Here is a 20,636-nt window from a genome sequence, read left to right as displayed (position 1 = left end):
GTGTTTAATGACTTTGCTTTTCCCCGCTTGCTGCACCCCTTTTGGAAGTCTGTTATTGGCAGGGCACTGTTAGTGACAATGAAAAGAATAAAAAGTAAGAAAATGGTTGGTTTCCATGATGCCAAATTCTTCATTCCTGAAAATGCAGTTAGAGACAGTATGACAAAATATTTGCAAGTTTCTGTCGACAAAACATTATATAGAGGTAGACACCTAGTCACATTACACTGGGAGGGGAGTGCACAGGACAGTTTGTTCCAGTTTTTGGTGATGCTAAGTTTGATTGCTTACTATGGGTTTGGTTAAATCACTCCATTGTAAAGGTGGCTTAGTTCATTAGTATTGTTAGAAAATCTCTTGGGTAAATTCACACATACACACACAGACACATGCACACAGATACACACACAGAGACACACACACAGGCACACACACAGATACACACACACAGATACACAGACACACACACAGACACACACACACAGACACAGACACACACAGGCACACACACACACACAACTTCATTCATCAGAATTACGATAGTAAAATATTTTGGTTAATGACTACCAAAGAGTAATTACTGTATCATCAACAGATTTTTAAGGCATTCTATAAGACAACTGGACTAGACTATAAAACTGTCAACAAGAAGACAATAAGTAGTGGATGATTCATTTTAAATTAAATAAAAATGAACAACTCACAGCAGTGCATACTCCTTAATTAGTTTCTGGATTGATCGAACATGGCATTTCCGAGAGAACTGAGGATATGTGGAACCAGACAAGAGTATAGCATTTCATCCATGTTACATGTCTGAGATCTAACAATAATATTGTGGCTATAGAAGACTATATCCTTACTATTGGAAGTTGTCTGATTTTTCATTTGCATTGCACTTTGAAGCTATTTATTTTTAGAAAATTGATAAACTACAATGTTTTTGTCTTTTTCCAAGTAGCACATTACATCCTACTAAGTGGGTCTAACGTTTTATTTTTGATAACTTTACCGTAAAATTTCTTACATGGCTTAGGAAACTTGCCCTTTGGCCTGCATTTGTTTTAGGATTATTCTGCCATTTTTTCCTCCTCTGAAGTATATCTTTTTACATTCATTTATTTAAATGTTTGACTTTATCAGTGAGATTCACAGTAACTATGTTGCATTCTCTAAAACATCATTAATTTCTTCCCTTATGTTGTTTCTTCTTTTGTAAATATTTTGATTCTTTCTCTAGTATAGAAAGGTTAGCTATACATACAAAATGCCTTCCTGAGCTTTACAGTCATAGTTCATAACAGTTTTCTCCAGTGGAGTTGTTCTGAATTTATCAGTCACTCCAGGGCAGGAGTGACTCATGCTCAGGAGTGGTTGACCAACATATAATGGATTCCATGGGCTCTGTGTGTGTGTGTGTGTGTGTGTGTGTGTGTGTGTGTGTGTGCTTGTATTTGGTTAGAGTTTGGTGGCGTGTTTTGTTTTGGTTTTGTATGTTTTTGGTTTTTTTTGATGTTTTTTTCTGTCTTTCTTGTGTATTTTATTTGTTTTCTTGGTTTTGTTGTTATATTGGTAGGGAAGGGAATAGGATCTGGAATGATTTGGTGGAAAGGAAAAATATCAAAATCTATTTAAATTTTAAAAATGTTTTAAGTAATGAACAATACAATAAAAAGAAAAATGTATGATACTCATGAAAGGACTGTTTCAGATTAGAAATGGAAAGAGACAGGAAAACCTGATACAATGTATGATGTAGGGTGAGAGTCTAACTAGAAAGATAAAGATATCAACGACTATAAAAATCAGTATTAGAATAATTGATACAGACAGTAGATTAGAAAATAATGAAGTAAGTTTGAAAGATAAATGTTTTTGAAAATATTTTTGAGTCCTGAAAACTTGAGATAAAGGACCTAATGTTTGAAAATATACAAATGATTCAGAATAACATATATAATTTTATGCCTCTTCAAATTGTAGAGTATTTTCTGAGAGTCATAATTACCATTAACAGTTTTCAATTAATGCAAATATATACATATATGTACTTTTTACTTACAATGTTAGAGGAAGTAGAGGAGAATCAGGTTAGTGAGCAACTTACTCCCAAATCTCTCCACACTTCTCTCTTTGGTGCTTCCTTGAAGTCCAGTTTGGGTCATTTGAATGTGGTTCTAAGGCTTTTTAATTATATAGGTATGCTTTTTGAGTGACTTCAAAGGCCCCTTAGTCAGAATGGGCTCTGTCTTCAAAGACAGCGAAGAGAGTGGTCCATTTGCAGGAAATTGCATGGTTCGAGGGTGATTTTTGTTTTCTTTGAACTTGTCAAGTAGAGCTCTCTGCTTAAAACGTGCTGGCCTTTTGCTATCTGACCAAAAAGTTAGAGACTTTTCATGTATAGTTTTGGAGATTTCTCTTTAACTTATGCCAGAAGAAACCTGTAACTCAGTTTCCCCCATTATCCTCTTTGATGTAACAGCAGTTTTATTTGGAAGTGTTGGTTGGAGATGTTTTAATGATTTTCACGGTTTTAATGCATTTTCTTTCTAGATGCTGTATATGTTTTGTTTAGTGAGGAAACAAAAAACATGGCTTCTTTTGAAGTAAAAGGTGAGGGCCAGATTCAAGTTGTATGACCTCAGAAAGCTTTCGTAGTTTATTCACTCATATGCCTAGGGATTCTGAATGATTAAGTATGTCCTCAAGAAGTACAGGAGATGTTGCTTTTCTGTTATGTAGCATGTTCTCCAGTGGTAATTCTTTATTTTTGCATTCTGTTTTGACATTTTTCCTTTTCTTGATCCTAATTTACAGAATCATCTTAGAATAAATTTCATTTGGGGCATCAGGTGTGGATTAGTGTAAAGCTGGCATACCCACCACTTAAACTGCCCTCATAAATAGTCAATGTAGGACATTGGTTTGAAAACTGAGGATGAAATCTTTGTAAGTTAGGAGATTTCATAGTTAGTTAGTTTGATGCTTGTGTGCACAGGTGATTGGTGCAAATGATGACCCACATTGGATATGCACAGGGACACATGACTGTATAAAAGTGAAAGTCATAACTATCATTACTATTGAATGATAGTCTTTGCTAAACTTAAGTGTTAGTGTTTTTCCATAAAGTTAAACAAATTTATTGTCTTCAAGCAAAGTAGAGCTAACAAGGGTGTGTTCATTCTTACTTCAAAAACCCATTTTTGAGCATTGTGGAAGTTTCCACCTCTAGATCACGGGGACTTTATATTTGATTTATTATTTGTGGGTTTTATGTTTGACATGAAGTAGGCCATTCAGTTTGTTTTCTATTTATTGCTCAAAAAGTTAAGATGGTGTAAGCAGGAGTTAACAAATACATTGTTTTCTAGAAAGTAGGTGGTCTATGTAGAGTTGTTGAATAGACTAGGATACCCCCTTCCTTCCTTTTAAATTAATCTTGGCCTAGGTAGAAAAGGAGCTTTTGCATAGTGGCAGTTATATGGGCCCGACCATGACACATATGCTGCAGTACTTTGTGAGAATGCAAAACTCTTTTCACATAGTGTTAGAGAAAGAAATATTTAAATGTTTTATGGAACACAAATTTGGGTTTGTGAGCATTTATTTTCTATTTAAGTAAATAGATTATCTCCTTCTATAAACACAGAACCATGTGAAAGTGGTGGTTTCCCAATCTTCACGAATGTATATATTTAGATCTGCTTGTGGTGGGGTTACCATGAACACAGCATTGTGCCTATATTTTGTCATGGGTCTTTTAAGTATGTTGTTAAAGCTTAAGCCAAGTTTAAGCATGAGTAATTTGTATAGCACAGCAGTTTCTAACCATGGCTTAGAGGGTCTCACGCATTCTAACTTTAAGATTTTCTTTTGGCATTAGAACAATTTGATGGAGTAAATTATGTTTTTGTGCGGATCCCAGCAGGTGGGTTGTTTGGATTCTTCCTTTGTTTTGAAAAGAAGGACCAGTTTCCAGGCCTTTTCATTGGGAAAAATGAGCAGTACCAACTCAGCCATTATGTTTCTTTACTTAACAATTAATGCTATGGCTACTTGCAGCTGAAGACCTTATGTTTTTGGTGGCCAGTTGTTCTCTTTTTCTTTGCTTCACTCAGCTCCACTCTGATCTCCTCTGCTCCCCTCCTCTTCCTCCTTCTCCTCTACTCCTCGCTCTGTGTGTGTTTTGGGAGAAGTGTGTTCTCATCCTTCATGGCACATTTTTCATTACAGATCAGAATTGACATCTGGTGTAGGGATATACAGTAAGCTTTTGTGTCTCACAGTTTGTCAGTTTACAAAGAAGAAAAAAACTTGTTAAGGCTTGGACTCCCAAACTGAATGTTAGTTATAGAAAAAACCTTCAACATTTGTGGTTATTTTAAGTATTGAGTTGAGAGGTCTTATTGTGTTTTATGGATGACTGTTCTTTTCCTGTATCTTCTAACTTGAATTTTGATAATTAACTTATTAGAAAATGTCTCTGAAGTATATTTCTTCCTGATTTTTATTGCCTTATATTCATTGTACACAGTGTTGTGTTTCATTCAAACACTTCCTTTCAAGTATATCATGTATTTCCCATTGGAGTCACCTACTTCCATTCGATTTCTTTGGTGACCTCCTTCTTCTGCAGATCTTCTTTCTTCCACAGATCTGTTAGCTTTCATGTTTGGTCTGTCTGTCTGTTTGTCTGTCTCCTTTTCAATTTCATTTCTATAGCTGTGATAAAATGTCCCAACAAAAGGCAACTTAGGAGAGAAAAGGGATTATTTCAGCTTATAGTTCTAGGCCCAATCCATCATTATGGGGAAGTTAAGTCAGGAACTTTAACTAGCTAGACTTATCACATCCATAGCCAAGAGCATAGTATAATAAATCCATGTAGAATAATAAATCTTGCTTGCTTGTTTGTGCTCAGCTTAATTTTTTTCACCCCTTTATACCCCAGGATCTTTATTCATCAATAACTTAAATAATACACTCTTAAGTGGAAATGCCCAATGGAGACAATGCCACATTGAGTGTATCTTCTCAGGTGATTCTAACTTATGTCAAGTGACAATTAAAGCAAATCATCATGAATGTATATGTGTGTGTATACATTGTGATTTGCATTGTGAACTATGTTTTTTTTGGATGTTCCTTTAAGTTTCTATGGCTCTTGACACAATTCATGCAGCTCTCCTTTGTTTTTGGTAAAATACATTGAAGGGATGAGTTTACCAGTTATTTTTGCTTTTAATTGGTATAGTCAGTCCATCTCTTCCATTCTTACAGCTTGTTTTGAATATTAATGAAGTCTGTTAGCTGTTAATTTAGAAAGAGAATATGTTTATCACATCCTGGACAGGTCTGCTCTGCCCATAAGCAATGCCATATAAGGCAGCATCTTCATTTTGCCTGTCTGGCTTTCATAGACCCACAGTTACTGAGTGTTCTGAGCTTCTTGGGACATCTTAGCTGACTTGTACTAAGCATTAGTGGCATATGCTTCCTGGAGACCTTCTGTTTCCCTGAACTGTATTTATAAAGAAAATCCCAGGCAGTGAACCATCCTGTGGCTGTAGTTAATCATGGCCGTAAATGTTTTCCCATAGTACCAGTTTATGAAGCTTATGGCTAAAATAGTGCTGGCTCTGAAGGGTAATTAGGGACTTCTAATTGTAGTAATTTATGTTTGGGAAGATATTAGCACTTCATGTGTTTAAAGAGGTTTGTGACTCTTAAATCTCTTCATAATTTAAAACCTATTTTTTTCTAATGTTAAATTTTTTCACAGCAACATATATTTTATTAGAAGCAAAATGTTACAGTTAAAGGCCTTTAATTCAGAGTACTTACTTCTGAGCAGGGTGTGGTAGCACTTTCCTGCGACTTAGTTCTTACTGGTTCAAGTCATGTGTTCTTCCCGGGCTCCAGAATGTGATACCCCCAAAATCAAAACAAAAAAATTAGAAAAAGAAAACATACATTTTTATAAAAGAATTCCATATTTTGGGAGTGTATATATTTTAGAAATATTATTTTCCTAATGACTACTTTTAGATATAAGCAGATATCCAAGTTTTTATTACTAACTGACACAAAACAGACACATGAAATAGAATTATTAAATAATAACATTTCTAGCTAAGCTGTGGGTGTTTCTCAAAGGTACTGCTTGAGTGTGACATCACAGCTTTCTAGAACCTTATTTCATTTTTTTTGTTGTTCATTTGTTTTTCCTTTACTCACTTTATTAAGATGGATTTTTTTCATATTGTTTTTACTGGATATAATGTTCCCTCCCTGCAATTCCTCCCAGATCTTCTCCACCTCTGTCCCTGACCATAACATACACCTGTCTTTTCTCTTTTATTAAAAAACAAGTGGGGCATCTAAAAAATAATAATAAAATAAAATGAAACAAAACAATTCAGAATAGGACAAAGCAAACAAACAAAAAGGAGCCAAAGAAAACCACAAGAAACACATAGATGCAAAGACACAACATTTGCATACCCAGGAATCCCATAAATACACAAAAATGGAAGCTTTAAGATATAAGTAAAAGATTTGTAAGATTAAAAAAAAAAACACCAAATTCATTTTATGTTGACCATCTACTGCTGAGCAGGGGGTCTGTCCTTACATGTGGTATGGATACCCAGTGAGACTCTCTGGGAGAAATTTAATTTTTCCTTGGCTAGTAGTTATCAGTTGGAGGTAGATGCTGAGTTAGAGATGGGGGCATATGCGCCTTCCTCTCACAGAACGTGGACCCTATCTTGTGTAAGCTTTATTTGGAAAAATATTGAACTTGTGAGAAATGAACAGAAATCCAGAGAAAATATCATTTAACTCGAAGTTCTAAAACCTTGGATACCCTTGATTATTATGTTCAATTTTTCTATATTAAATTCATGTTTATTTTCTTTCCTAAAAATATAATGGATTACATTTAGTAGTTTATATCTAAATTTTAATAACATTTCGAATTTCAATTATTTTTCAATCTTGGCTATGATGACTCATGGACATCCAGTATTAAAATTTGTTTTCATATTAATTGCATTCCATGACTAATGGTGATATTTTATGGAACTATTAGTTTCGTGCAAACCAGAAAAGTATCCAGATAGGAGCTATGGATTTAAAGCAAACGGTATTTTTCTCACTAGTTGATGGCCTTAGTTGCTTCATTGAGTGTGTTGATATACCAAATTGCTGGATTTTCATAGCAGTGTTGTCAAGGCCTATGGAAAGCATCTGGGCACAAGTTACATTGTATTGGATTCCATTCAAATTGTTGGTGCCACAAATTCATTTATTTTTACTATACACTTTGGACTTTTGGATGAGTATGCACATTAGCAATTTTATGATTAGCTCCAGTAATAAAGTGACACTGACATTTTGGTTTATAACTCTGTATAACTCACAATAGAATAGTATTTAGTGAGCAAAGGAGGCGTGATGTTAAGGGGCCAACAGCCTATTTTTGAGTTCCCCTATTTTCAGAAATAGACATCCATCTATTTGTGAAAAATATATGCCTGTATCTAGAAGAAACTTAGTGCTCAACTTCTTTGGCAGGGGATAACTCCAGAAACACGGGAACACTTTTAAAAAGTGTTAGGAACGTATTGGAAACAGATGACTGGTCAAGATATGAGATAAAAAATGTGTATAGCTGGATATATTTAACATACAATCAAACTTAAAACATGCAGATTAGTAAAAAAGGCCAGACTTAGTTTGCAATTTCAAAGGAACATAATTGGATAGACCGAATTATGATCAAGTTCTAAGGATGCTGCCTTTTCTCATGGTACAAGAACCAGCAATGTAGTATTGCTCCTTGATCCAAACATATCCAGGAGATGTGGTTGGCCTCATGCAGAATCACCACTGCCTTTTTCAGTGTTCTCCATGTTTCATGTGAGGAGTTTCATCTTTCCAGTCTTGGGTGGGTCTGGATTTGGGACCATGTTTTGGTTGGAAGTACAAGGCTCTGGATCTCAGCGGGCTTTGAGGTTGGAGAAGTTGAAGCTTACAGGAAAAAACAAATAAACATGGTCATCAAAGCTGAGAATTAAGAACTGTTTATCCACCTGCACATTTGAATTAAATCTCACAGAAATAGGCAGAACCATTTGACTTATGACCTTGATAAAATAGTCATGTCTAAGTATCTGTTTTGCCTGTGTTTGAATATATAGTAAGGGTAGTTACCATACACAATAGATGGGAATATTCCAGTTGAATGACTCTTGGAGTATTGGTTCATCATACAGAGGAGTGTGTAGAGATAATTGACGTGTAATGAAGGTCAGTTAAACTGAGAAGTTTGCTGGAGGAGTGGGGCAAGAGATTCAACTGGCAAAACTTATTTTGCTCTTGATCTTTGGTACTGAACAGTACTAGAACCCATGCCAGGTGGAAGTCTTAGGTTTGGATGTAGCACATCACTCCTGTTTTACAAGCATTCCTCATGGGTCGGGTTATAGAGATGGGAAGATATAGACTATGGCATTCATTTCCCTTATTCACTTTTATTGCTTAAGTCTGTCAAGGTTCAAGAAACTGAAGCAATGTTTTCTAACAGTTTTAAGAATACCTTTTAAAAAATAAGTGTAGGGCAAAATTTGTTGACTCTGAAATCTTTGTGGTCAAGATTAAAGTAGTCTTTTGATACATAAATGCAAAACAAAAAAAGCCTTTAATTTGTGTTGATTCCCTTGGTTCTGTAATTCCCTTTCCTCTGTACTTCTTACTATGGAGTATGATTTATGATGATAAAGTGCTCTTGGTTTGACCTTTGAACTCAAAGCAAGTATAGCTTCCCTTGAGTTTGTGATCACTGTGGGATAGAAAACCCTCTTAAACATTCTTCCATGAGGATAAACCTTACAAATTCTTCCCTGTCTCTTCAAAGCTAGCTTTGAGATTTGAATAACCTTTTGCAAATCTGTAATTAACTCAAAGAGCAGAGGACAGGCAGCATTGGATGCCGAGGGATCTGTGCTGGGCTCTGGATACAGCATCTGCCAGCAACTGATCTGCCAGCAATACTTGTCCCTGCTCTAGTCTCCTAGCTGTTCAGACAAGAGTTCTGAAGGTCAATCCACAGGGTGGGGTCTTTAGGAGGACACTCTTCATGCACAACTCAGAAAATGAGGGAGCTGGCCGGTTCCAAGCCAGTTTTTCTACTCCATCACCGTTTATTTCATTGTTATTTCTCTTCCCTAGCTAGCCACACTCTATTATTTACTCAATTACTGGAAGTATTTCTGTTTTTCCTTTCTTACACAGAGATATTCAGCTGGTTCTAAGTTTGTGGAAACTTCACACTTGCCCAAGGACACCAACAACAATGTTAGAGTAAAACGTTTTCTGAAGGTATCTGGGAATGTAGAGAAGCTGTATGGAACTGCTTTATTAAAAAAAAAATCACAATTTCTAGTTGGGTTACTATGGAGCAGAAATACTAGAGAGATTACGTAAGTGATACAATTCAGTTAACAATGTAATTCAGAGCGAGTGAGCAGAATTGAGCTCTATAAGTATTCAAAAGAGAATAAAGTGCTCCGAGTGTTGAGATTAGCAGAACTCCTAAGAATAAAGCGTAGAATCAGGTGGGTAGCAGAGCTTGTAAGATTATCATAGAATATGAGAAGGAAGACAACTTTAGCAACTGAAGCTATTGCTGTTAGGAAAAGTAAAGAACATTTATATTGGGTGTGGCTCACATCATTTTTGCTTTAGGAGAATTGTGTTTGTGTGTGCGCACGCATGCTGTGTGTGTGTGTGTGTGTGTGTGATTGTGTGTGTGTAAGATAAATGTGTAAGATATGTGTGTGATGTATGTGGGGTTGGGGGGTTATAAAGACATATAAGATCTGAACTGAAAGAAATATTCCTTTGTTCTGTTAATTGTTTAAATCCATTAGATTTCAGAAATTACAAAGGAGGTTTTAAGTGGAAAGACAGAAATGGTTGTACTCTTCAGAAAGAATATTCTCTTAGATAACTCAGTGGTTTGGGTTAAGTAGAGGCACAGGTAAAGCTGCTTCCAGGAAATCAGATTACAGACATTGAGCTGGATCATTGCTTTGGAATGCTTAGAGGAATGCTCCATTGTATGCAATGTTATCACATTTATGAGAACTTATGAATCATATATTGTATGTATCTATGTGAATGTGGAGGAACACCTGAAAAAAACCACTCACCTAACATTATTACTTATAGCTAAAAAGATGACCTCTCGAGCCAATCTGTGCTTGGTTCTTACAATTCCAGATTTAAAGAATTAGGGCAATAAATTGAATGGAATACATGCTTTTCCAAATGTTATAGTAAATCCTATAGTGCTAAAATTTATATAAATCAACCACTGTTGTCAATGTCCTGGAATCTGAATCATGCTAAATAAAGGGATGGTACTCTGGGAACAGTGCACTGGCACTGTATTGTGTGTCTATCTGCTCATATGGATGTGTGCTCCTTAGTACTGCAGGAAAGGATATATGTTCAGCAAAAGGATGTCCTTTTAAAGTAAAAGATTCAATACCAGATTGTGTAGTCTCCAGATTTTATAGCATGTGTACAGAGAATCTTTTGTATCTTGAACTAATTAGGAATAACAAATTTTATGATATATTGAATTTTAGGTCATATTCCTACATCTTATCCTTATACCCACCTTATCTCCTAAATAAAATATTTCTACTGTTTATTAAACAAGCAAAGACAAGCTGGGCTTGGTGGCACACCCTTTTAATCTTGGGAGATAGAAACAGATGATTGTGTGAGTTCCAGGTCAGCTTGGGCTGTATAAAGAGATCTTGTTTCAACATATATAGAACTGGGAGGAGTACAGGGCCAGAAATCATAATTAAGATATGTTATGTGAGAAAAAAATGCTATTTTCAATAAAAAGAAAAATGAAACCAAAAGTAAAAATGGCATACATATAGAATATTTATATACATAGAATATTTATAGGGGACAGAAAAAAAAAATAAGTGCAGTGATACTGGAACAGTCAACCAAGAGAATACTAAGAAACTGCACTTACTGAACCAGGAAATGCCTAGGGCCACCAAGATCATGAAGAAGGAAGAAAGAATTATCTTGAGGACAAGTGAACTCTGCTCAGACACTTGGGGCCATGATAGTCAACCTTAGGAATGAGTTCCTTTCACTTAAACTACACTGTGACATTTGTTACAGTAGCCCATCGAAACTAACTCGACCATAGTTCTTAGGTCAGTTCTCAACCTTCATTTTCTTATTTCTACTCCAAAGCGTATCTTTGCTCATTTTCCAGAACATTCCTTTTTTCCTGTGTGGCTTGATTCTTTGAGCAAGATTCAGTATATTGATTTTGTTCCTCTTGTGGCTAGACCTTGAGAATTTTTGTGTTCTAAAATCCTTTCTTTATTGCAATTTTTATTTAATATTTTCTTTGATGATTTCTTATATGTATATAATGTCTTCTGATGCCTCTCATCCTCCTGTTGCTGTCTCCCTCACACCTGCCTTTCCTACAGTTCTCTAAGGGTTTTTAAAATTTTAACTGTTGAGTTAAAATCATAGTGTAAACATCAGTCAGTGTGTTCATTCCATTCATAGACACTTGGCTTCTTTTCTCCTGCTATTTTATACATTTATTTTGTCTGTTGCTTGGCTTAGCCATTTTTGCTCTATACTGTTGAGGGCAGTACCTTAAAGTCATAGCAAGTGCATATTTACTTAAAATTTAATTTATTGGTGTTTCTAATTGAAAATGAAGAAACTTTGAAAGTTTAATTTTGGATTCCTTTCAAGTCTTGTGTTCATGTTAAATGTAAATGTTTATTTTTAAGCTCTGGAGATGAAAATATTTTTTTCTCATACTATTAAAGTTTAAATGTTTCTACAGGGCGAGGATATATGCTTCTATTTCTATGTGAGTAACGCAGGAGCTTCTTTTTAATATATTCTTTCAAAACTTCATCTATGCCTACTACATCTAAGACACTTCTACCCTCCCTCTCTATACTCTGAACACACAGGAATCTGTTTTCCCAAGTTCATGATATTTTCTTTAATTATGATTGTTCCATATATATTCACATGTGTATATGCACCCATGTGTGTATTACCTATAGGGTCCATTAGCTTTGTTCATATGTATATGTGTCTAGGGCCAACCTCTTGGAATTGGCATACCTATATGGGAATCTTTTCCTGGAGGCACCTTTTTCTACCCCTACATCTCTTATCTAGGGGTAGAACCATGTGGAATCTCTTGTGTGCACTGGTATGTCAACTGGTATAATTTTTCTGGTCTTATTCAGGCAACCAAATTGTTGAAAGTTTTTCAGTATGTTTTCTCTGGCAGATCTAGAGGACATGATCCATCCACAGGCATCCTTGGTCTCTGCCTCTCAGAGTATTTCTTCCCCCTCTTTCATGATTTTCCCTGAGCCTTAAGTGTAGGGATTACCTTGCACATGTATCAATTTGGGTTTCTCACTCCACAGTCATGTAGTCTCTCTGTAATAGTCTCCAGCTGTTACAAAATAAGCTTCTTTGATAAGGGGTGAGAGCTACAAGTATCTGTGGGAATAAAGATGAGTATTTAGAAAACAGAAATTATATTGGGTTAGAAACCAGGCAGTAGCAGGTTCTCCTCTGGGATATATGATCTGAAATGTCTGTTTTTGCATGATGGTAAATAGACCAAATGTCTAATCATATTCACATTCAAATATTTTTGTTTTGTGTTTCTCTGTTACAGCTAGTTATGTATCAAATCCCATTTGCAAGGGTTGTTTGTCTTGTTCAAAGGACAATGGGTGCAGCAGATGTCAACAGAAGTTGTTCTTTTTCCTTCGGAGAGAAGGGATGCGTCAGTATGGAGAGTGCCTGCACTCCTGCCCATCAGGATACTATGGACACCGAGCCCCAGATATGAACAGATGTGCAAGTGAGTATCTGACTTTTGTCCATCATATTTTACTGGATATGCAATTTATATAATATGCTAAGTTTTTATGAAAAAACATATATGTAAGTCTGTAGATATACTCTAAAACTTTTAAAAATGCACATGGTGAGATAAGAGAACTCTTATACTTTGTATTTTGTATAGGTATATCACAAGTTAGACACATTATTACATTTACTTTAATTGACCATTTCTCATTATGCTAATCTAAAAATGCTTGCTAGATAGAACTTTATAAGGAGAAATTACTGCTTGCAAACCAACCAGCTAGTCCCATCAAATGATTTTAATATGCATAAAAATTCTTTGATTTAATCATATTTTTACAGTTCTTTTTCCTTTGCTTTTCTGCTTTTGTTTGCATTATAAATAAATATATAGTAAATATAGTAAACATTACATATGTATACACACATATATATGCATACATATGTGTGTATATATATTTAAATTTACTAGAATCACCATTACTGGTAAAGATGTAATTAAGGTGTTTAGGTTTTTGAGGGTTCTTTGTTTTGTTTTTTATCTTGTTTTTGGTTTGTTTTGACAAAGCATTCTATTCAAGTACCAGAATAAATAGTTTGTACCAGAAGTCAAGATAGAACTATAAGGCTTAGATGAAGTTTAGATTTACCTTTATTTCATGAAATTGTTTGGACCATTTGAGGGACATAACATACAAGTATCAATAGCTTGGTTGAATTTCTAAGTATACCTTATGTCTTTAAGGTTTATGATTTGACCATGCATAAAACAGTGGTCCACCTGGAAACAGTTTTCTGTCCTTACTGGCTCTGATCGCCTCTGCTGAAATTTGAATCTTTTATTCTCCTGTGCATTTTTTACCTACACACCTTTCAGTGTGCAAAGTGACAAAGCTAGAAGTGGATAAAGCTTGAAGCATTTACTCTAAATTCTGGAGCTGTTGTGATATGAATTGTGTGTATGGGCAAGAGTCTGACTGTACACTAGCCTGGGATATTAGTGAATGAAAAATGATGCTATCAGTAATTGTTTGAGGGTATGAGCCATAATTCAGGATATTCTTGAACAAGTTGATATAAAGAGTTCTCTCTGTAGGAGATCTTGCTGCATTAGCACTTCCTTCAGAACTGAAGCAAAGGGTTGACAGGTATAGTTGACCCTTTTCCTAAGAAATGGAGAGTAATGATTGTATATCGGGTTTTGGAAAAAATTTTTACATGTTAGAAGGGACTTGCTATGGTTTTACTTCTTTTAAGTTAATGCAGTCAGTGCTGGAGACTACTGACCTAGAGGAAATCATTACTTATGTAGTTCAAGTGGGAAGTGCTTATTAGCAAAACTCTGTAAAACAGAGTGAGAGTTGAGAGATAATTTGTTGTTCATGACATCAGATTATTATGGTTCTTCCATGCTTTTGTCTTGTTTTCAATCTTTGCCTGTATTATACTAAGTTTTATATAGCATCTAGAGGCTGCAAATAATTTAAATTATAGTACCGGTTATAGACAGTTGGAGATTATAGCTCCTTTTCTCTGAGATTATTGCTTGACCATAGATAAATAAACTTTAAGAACCAGTAGCTTGTAATATAAATGAAACTTGCCTTGTTTTGTGCTGTTTTGTGATATAGAAAGGATGCAAGTGTAAAGTGGTTATCTTCCAAGGAAACACTATATGTTGGCTGAAGTTGGCTTCTTGGGATGTGTAGCATGAAGTTTGTAAAATTCATAAATGCTCATGAAAATAGTCACTGGAGTAGCTTATTGAAGTGTGCTGCGAGCATACTCACAGATACTATAAGCTTATATTGTCCCTGATATGTTAGGTGATGTTTCTGTCATATTTTCTCTTTCTCACTTATTAGGAAATTCATTTACACAGAAGCTTCACTTTTAAATTGTTGCATATTCCCCTATTTAGGAAGCTTAGAAATGAATCTTAATAAAATGCACATGCAAGGACCAAAAGGAAAACATTTCCCAAAGATACTCAAAGTTAACATCTTGGCTTCAGGCCTCACGAGTGTGTGTCTCTGCACGGTTTTGTCCTCCTTCCTTACCAGCATGTTTTATTTGTGACATATTTTAGATTAATGAGACATGTCTCTGTCTATGCTATTCCACATAGCTGTATATATATATTTCTGTATCTGATGTACAACATTTAGCTAATTACCCATTAGAGACTCGCTTTTAGCCTTTAAGAATTACAAGTACTTTGAGGGGTAATCATTTATAAATGCCTCTTGTTTCCATTTACAAACATACTCTTGCATATTTGTCTGATTAATCTTTGTAATATGTACTTTTAATTATAGTAGGTATTTTAAAATCTTTAGGTATATATTACCCAGGTCCTCTGGAAGTTTATATAATACACAAGTATACACAAGTGTCAGTTTATATCTCAACCAACAGGAGACATGTTTTTACTTGTCCCTATTTAGATGTTAATGAAAAAAATGTATAGAGTAGTATTTTGGTTTTAATGTTTTTTTTTCAAATGAAGCAATGCATTTATTTTTTTTTTTAGTATGAATCTTGGCATTTAGTATATTTTCCAGAACATGTAAACTTCCTTCTTTCTTTTACCTGCAAAATCATCTTAAAAATTTTTAAAAAATTAAATGAAATATCAAATTCAAAGCAAAGTCGACATATAGTAAACACAGATCTGTCACCAAGAGGAATAACACTCGTAACCATGGGATTCAACAAGAATGTCAACAGGCAAAATGACAGGCTTCTTGTTCATTATTCTCTCTTTGTAACCACCATCCTAATTCATAAGCGATATGCAGATGTACTGATGTTAAAACTTCTCGTTAGTTAAACTCAAAGATAATCAAGTTGATTGAATGTCACAGAGACACTGCTTGTTTAGCTTCTGTCCTGTGCCAACATCTCTATTATATACATTTTTCTCAGTTGTCCAATATAGTGCAGGCAGGTTGTATATTTACATGAGTTGGATGAAGTTATCTAAACTGGTTAAAATACCCTTTCTAAAATTTAGGAGTTGAGTGTAGCAATGAAGGGACTAGTATATATGAAGGTTATAGGTGTTCTTTGTATTGTTAGAATTGAGGATTATAAATAGAAAATAAAAATATGGAGAAACTATTTTCTGTCATAAATAAAATGTAAGTGCCTAGGTACACGTTTACTATATAATTAGAAGTTATTCTGGGTAGATTGATTGAGACTACTTTATGACAGGATTGTTTTAGATAGGGTTTCCAGGTAACCTGCCTACCCTGTAACTCACTGTGTAGCTTTTTTTTTTAGTTAATAATTTTATTTATTTACATTCCAGATGTTGTGTCCCTCCTGGTTTCTCCCTTCCATAGTTCTATCACATTCCCCACCCACCCCACTCTTTGCCTCTGAGAGGGTACTATCACTTGAGTTTTTGATCTTAGCCATTCTGACTTGTATAAGATGGAATCTCAGAGTTGTTTTGGTTCACATTTCCCTGATGACTTAGGACTTTAAATATTTCTTTAAATGGTTCTTTGCCATTTGAGATTGGATGCTGTTTAACTCTGTACCCTCTTTTTTAGCTGGATTACATGGGTTGTTGGTATCTAATTTCTTGAGTTCTTCATAAGTTTTGGATAACAGCCCTCTGTCAGATGTAGTAAAGATTCTTTCCTAATCTTAGGCTGCTGTTTTGTACTATTGACAGTATCCTTTTCCTTACAGAAGCTTTTCAGTTTCATGAGGTCCCATTTATTAGTTGTTCATCTTAGAGCCTGAGCTATTGGTGTTCTGTTCAGGAAGTTGTCTCCTGCACCAAGGAGTTCAAAGCAATTTCTCACTTTTTCTTTTAGGAGATTTAGTGTATCTGGTTGAGGTCTTTGATCCACTCAAAATTGAGTTTTGTGCAGGGTTATAGATATGAATCTGTTTCCATTTTTCTTCATGTAGATATCCAGTTAGACCATGCTTTATTCCCCCATTGTATGGTTTTGTCTTCTTTGTCAAAAGTCAAGTGTCCATGAATGTGTTGGTTTATTTCTGGGCCTTTCATTTGATTACATTAATCAACCTGTCTGTTCCTATACCAAATACCATGCAGTTTTAGTACTATTACTTTGTGATATAGCTTGAGATCAGGGATGGTAATAACCTCCAGAAGTTGTTTTAGTGCTCAGTATTGTTTATGCTATCCTGAGTTTTTGTTTTTCCAAGTGAAGTTGAGAATTTCCCTGTCAAGGTCTCTAAATAATTGTATTGAAATTTTGATGGGAATTGCATTGAATCTGTAGTTTGCTTTTGGTAAAATGGCCCTTTTTACCATGTTAATCCTACTTATCCATGAACATGGGAGATCATTCCAATTTCTGCCATCTTCCTCATTTTTTTTATTTCAGTGACTTGAAGTTCTTGTCATATAGGTCTTTCACTTTCTTGGTTAGAGTTATACCAAGATATTTTATAGTATCTATGGCTATTTTAAAGGGTATTGTTTCCCTACTTTCTTTCTTGGCCAATTTACCATTTGTATAAAGGAGGGCTAATGATTTCTTTGAGTTAATTTTGTATCTAGCCACTTTGCTAAAGGTGTTTATCAGCTGTAGGAGCTCTCTGGTAGAAAGTTTGGGGTCACTTACATATACTATCATATCATCTAAAAATAGCGATGCTTTGACTTCTTCCTTTACAATTTGATTCCTCCCCTGACCTCCTTTAGTTTTCTTATTGCTCTAGCTAGAATTTCAAGTACTATATTAAATAGATAGGGAGAGAGGGAGAAAGTGAGCAGCCTAGTCTTGCCTCTCTGTTCCCCACTATTCTCAGGCATGGCATCTTTCCTCTCCTTCTCCCAGCATGGCGATCTCCTTCTTCCTCTTTTCACTTGCTCCCAAGCCTGGGGAAAAATCTCAAGTCTCACCTTTGTCTATTCTGCCCAACCACTAGCTGCTGGCATCTTTACTTATCAATCAGAGCCAACTGGGGACAGAGCCCCTTAGGGTCTTACATGTGGACATGAGGACTTTCATGCAAACAATTTTGGGCACCAAAATTAACATAAGAATACAAGCAGCATTAGGCCAAACCCACTGAAACTTTTGTCAAAATATTTTATTCCAGCAACAAAAATGAAACTGGAACTTTGTCTTCTGTTTCATGTTATAAATACCCAGTCATTGCTTAAAGTAATTAAGTCATGAAAAAAATGTTTAGCCTCGAAAGATCAAAGTAGTCCTCCTACTAGGTATGGTTGAACACCATTAGTTTTATTGTGATGGGGAGCATTATGGCTAAGGCATCAATCATTTAATGGGCTTTATCAGGGTTTGTTGTAGTTATTTGTTTATTTGTTTGGAGACAGTATCTCTCCACATAGCCCTGACTGGTCTCAATTTTTGTAGTTCTCTTGCCTCAGACCTCTGATTGCTGCCATTGTAGACATTTGCCAATATGTGTGGCATCATCAGAGGTTTTTTTTAAATTATTTTTATTTTTTTATATTACCCATTTCCTTCAAGTGCCTTCACCTGTATACCTACACTTTCAATGTGAGTGCTGGCAACTGAACTTGGGACATTCTCTCTGGCATCATTTCTTTTAAAAGGCGTATATATACCACGTTGTATTCTATGCTTCTTTGAAAAGTAAAGCCTTGGCTAGACATGTTTTTGTTTCTGTTTTTCTTTGTTTTGTTTCCCAGATAGGGTTTCTCTGCGTAGCCTTGGCTGTCATAGAATTCACTTTGTCAACCAGGCTAGCCTCAAACTCAGAGATCTGCCTGGCTCTGCCTCCCAAATGCTGGAATTAAAGGTATACACCACTATGCCTGGTCCGGTATTTTAGTTTTTAAGGTACACGTGAAACTTAAGTGTTGATAAATAAAGTTTAATTGGAAAATAGCTATGCTTTGTGATGTGTGAGTTGTGGCTACTTTCATGTTCTAATAGAGTTGAATAGTTTCAACAGAGACCTTATGGTCTATATTCTGTAACATTTACTCTCAAGTTCCATACCCCTGCTCTAAGCCTGTTTGGAATTGAAAGATTCCTTTTGTTTCTGTTGGGTAGAGGCGAAGATGAGATGTGCACTATCAGACACTTGGGGGTTGCCTTTCAGCTGGGCAGAGAAAATTGCCTTTTCTAATATTCCAATGGAACAATTTCCAATGGAGACTCAGGTCTGAAGTTTATTACATTGTTCTGGTTTTACCTTAAGATGATGGGATGACAAGTTACCAAACTAGGTAAAGCACAAGAAGTGACCAAGATGGCTGACTGGCTGCTGGCAAGACTTGAAAATCTGATATGAAATATTAATTTGTCTTATAATTTAAATTCTCTTCTTGTCAATTTGACTTTGAGGTTGTTGTCTTTCTCCCATCTCCCTTAAATGGAAACACGAATCCCTTTAGAGCCTGGCATCTCATTCCCAGAGGATATGTTCTCTCATTCCATCTGTTTGCCGTGCAATTTCAAATATGCAACACTTGAGATGTGAGAGAAGAAGCCAGTATCTTTAGCTGACCACTTAGTTTTATATCGGATAGAATGTTCTTTTGTTTTTTTGTGAGTGGAAAAGATACCATATTTATAATAGTATAGAGATGGTACTAGCAATGTAATTCACAAATAAGAATGTGGTGCTTACATACACAAAATAAAGTTTAAAGACAAGTTAAAAATGAGTCTGTGAAGAAGACTGTTAGGCAGCATATGTATTACTAGGAATGAAATAAAGTATATTTTACCTGGGAGGGCATGCCTTTTGCTGTACACCAAGAGGCAGAGGTGATGAGTGTTAAATCAACCTTGGCGACGTAGTATAAGACAGATACTATGGCAGATACATGGTAGAATTCTATACCTATCTCAAAAGTAACCTATTTCTGGACTGAGTTCATTCACCTGACATGATTATACTTTGAGTGTTAAAGTTTACCTAAGCCAGGACTTTTCTGTATAAGAGAAGTAGGTTCCCTCTCCAGTCTAGAATGTAGAGATAGAAAGGTTTCTCCTTGGCCATCTTTCCCTGACCTCTAAGTTGCTTGGAGTCCTCAGTGTCCTAACTCCTGGTATCTAATACTCAAAGTATATGACTTTCTACCAAGGTGTGTGTGTGTGTATGTGTGTGTGTGTGTGTGTGTGTGTGTATGTATATGCAACAAATGACTAAGCAAGGGTAAAACTAATTTTTTTTATAGATAGTAGTCTTTTTTTTAAAAAATAATTTATTTTTTTTAACTTCTTCTTTTTTTTTTGAACATGAAATGCTTTTTTATAGCATGTTTTACAAGGGGAGGGGGTAAGAGGGGCCAGGTGGTGGAAAAGTACAAAATCTTCTTGGCCTGTGCCTTGAAACGTGTCATGGTCTATACGGTACACTGCCTTGAATTATGATCTACCTGCTGTTCTTCAGAAGATAATAGATAGTAGTCTTTATGCTTGTCATTTGAGTATTGTGCATATTCATGTAAGTTTTCATTGTATCAATGAAGATTAATGATTGACTATGTGTTAATAAAGAGTCATTGTTCTACATGAAGTATTTTGGAACTTTTGATGTTCCTTACATCCATTACCTTGTTCTAGTTAGTAAGTTCATTTGTTTGTTCCTTCCTCTTCTCTCCTTTCCTCTCCCCTTCCCTCTCCACCCCTCTCCGACTCACCTCCCCCCCGACATACAGTCTT

The 20,636-nt window shown here is 35.5% G+C and overlaps 1 protein-coding gene across 3 annotated transcripts in view; it reads left to right on the top strand.

Moving 5' to 3' along the window:
- The window catches only part of Rspo2 (R-spondin 2), a 131,722-nt gene that overhangs the window by 53,931 nt on the left and 57,155 nt on the right, over nt 1-20,636 (top strand). For all 3 annotated transcript variants that reach the window (XM_028767412.1, XM_028767419.1, XM_028767402.1), the window contains exon 3: nt 12,776-12,964. In XM_028767412.1, the coding sequence (XP_028623245.1) occupies nt 12,776-12,964 (189 nt within the window). The remainder of the gene's footprint in view (nt 1-12,775; nt 12,965-20,636) is intronic.

This window comes from Grammomys surdaster, unplaced genomic scaffold (genome assembly GCF_004785775.1).
Source record: "Grammomys surdaster isolate TR1022 unplaced genomic scaffold, NIH_TR_1.0 63, whole genome shotgun sequence".
Taxonomy (NCBI): domain Eukaryota; kingdom Metazoa; phylum Chordata; class Mammalia; order Rodentia; family Muridae; genus Grammomys; species Grammomys surdaster.
Note: the sequence above shows the minus strand (reverse complement) of the source record. Positions and strands in the feature narration are given on the sequence as shown.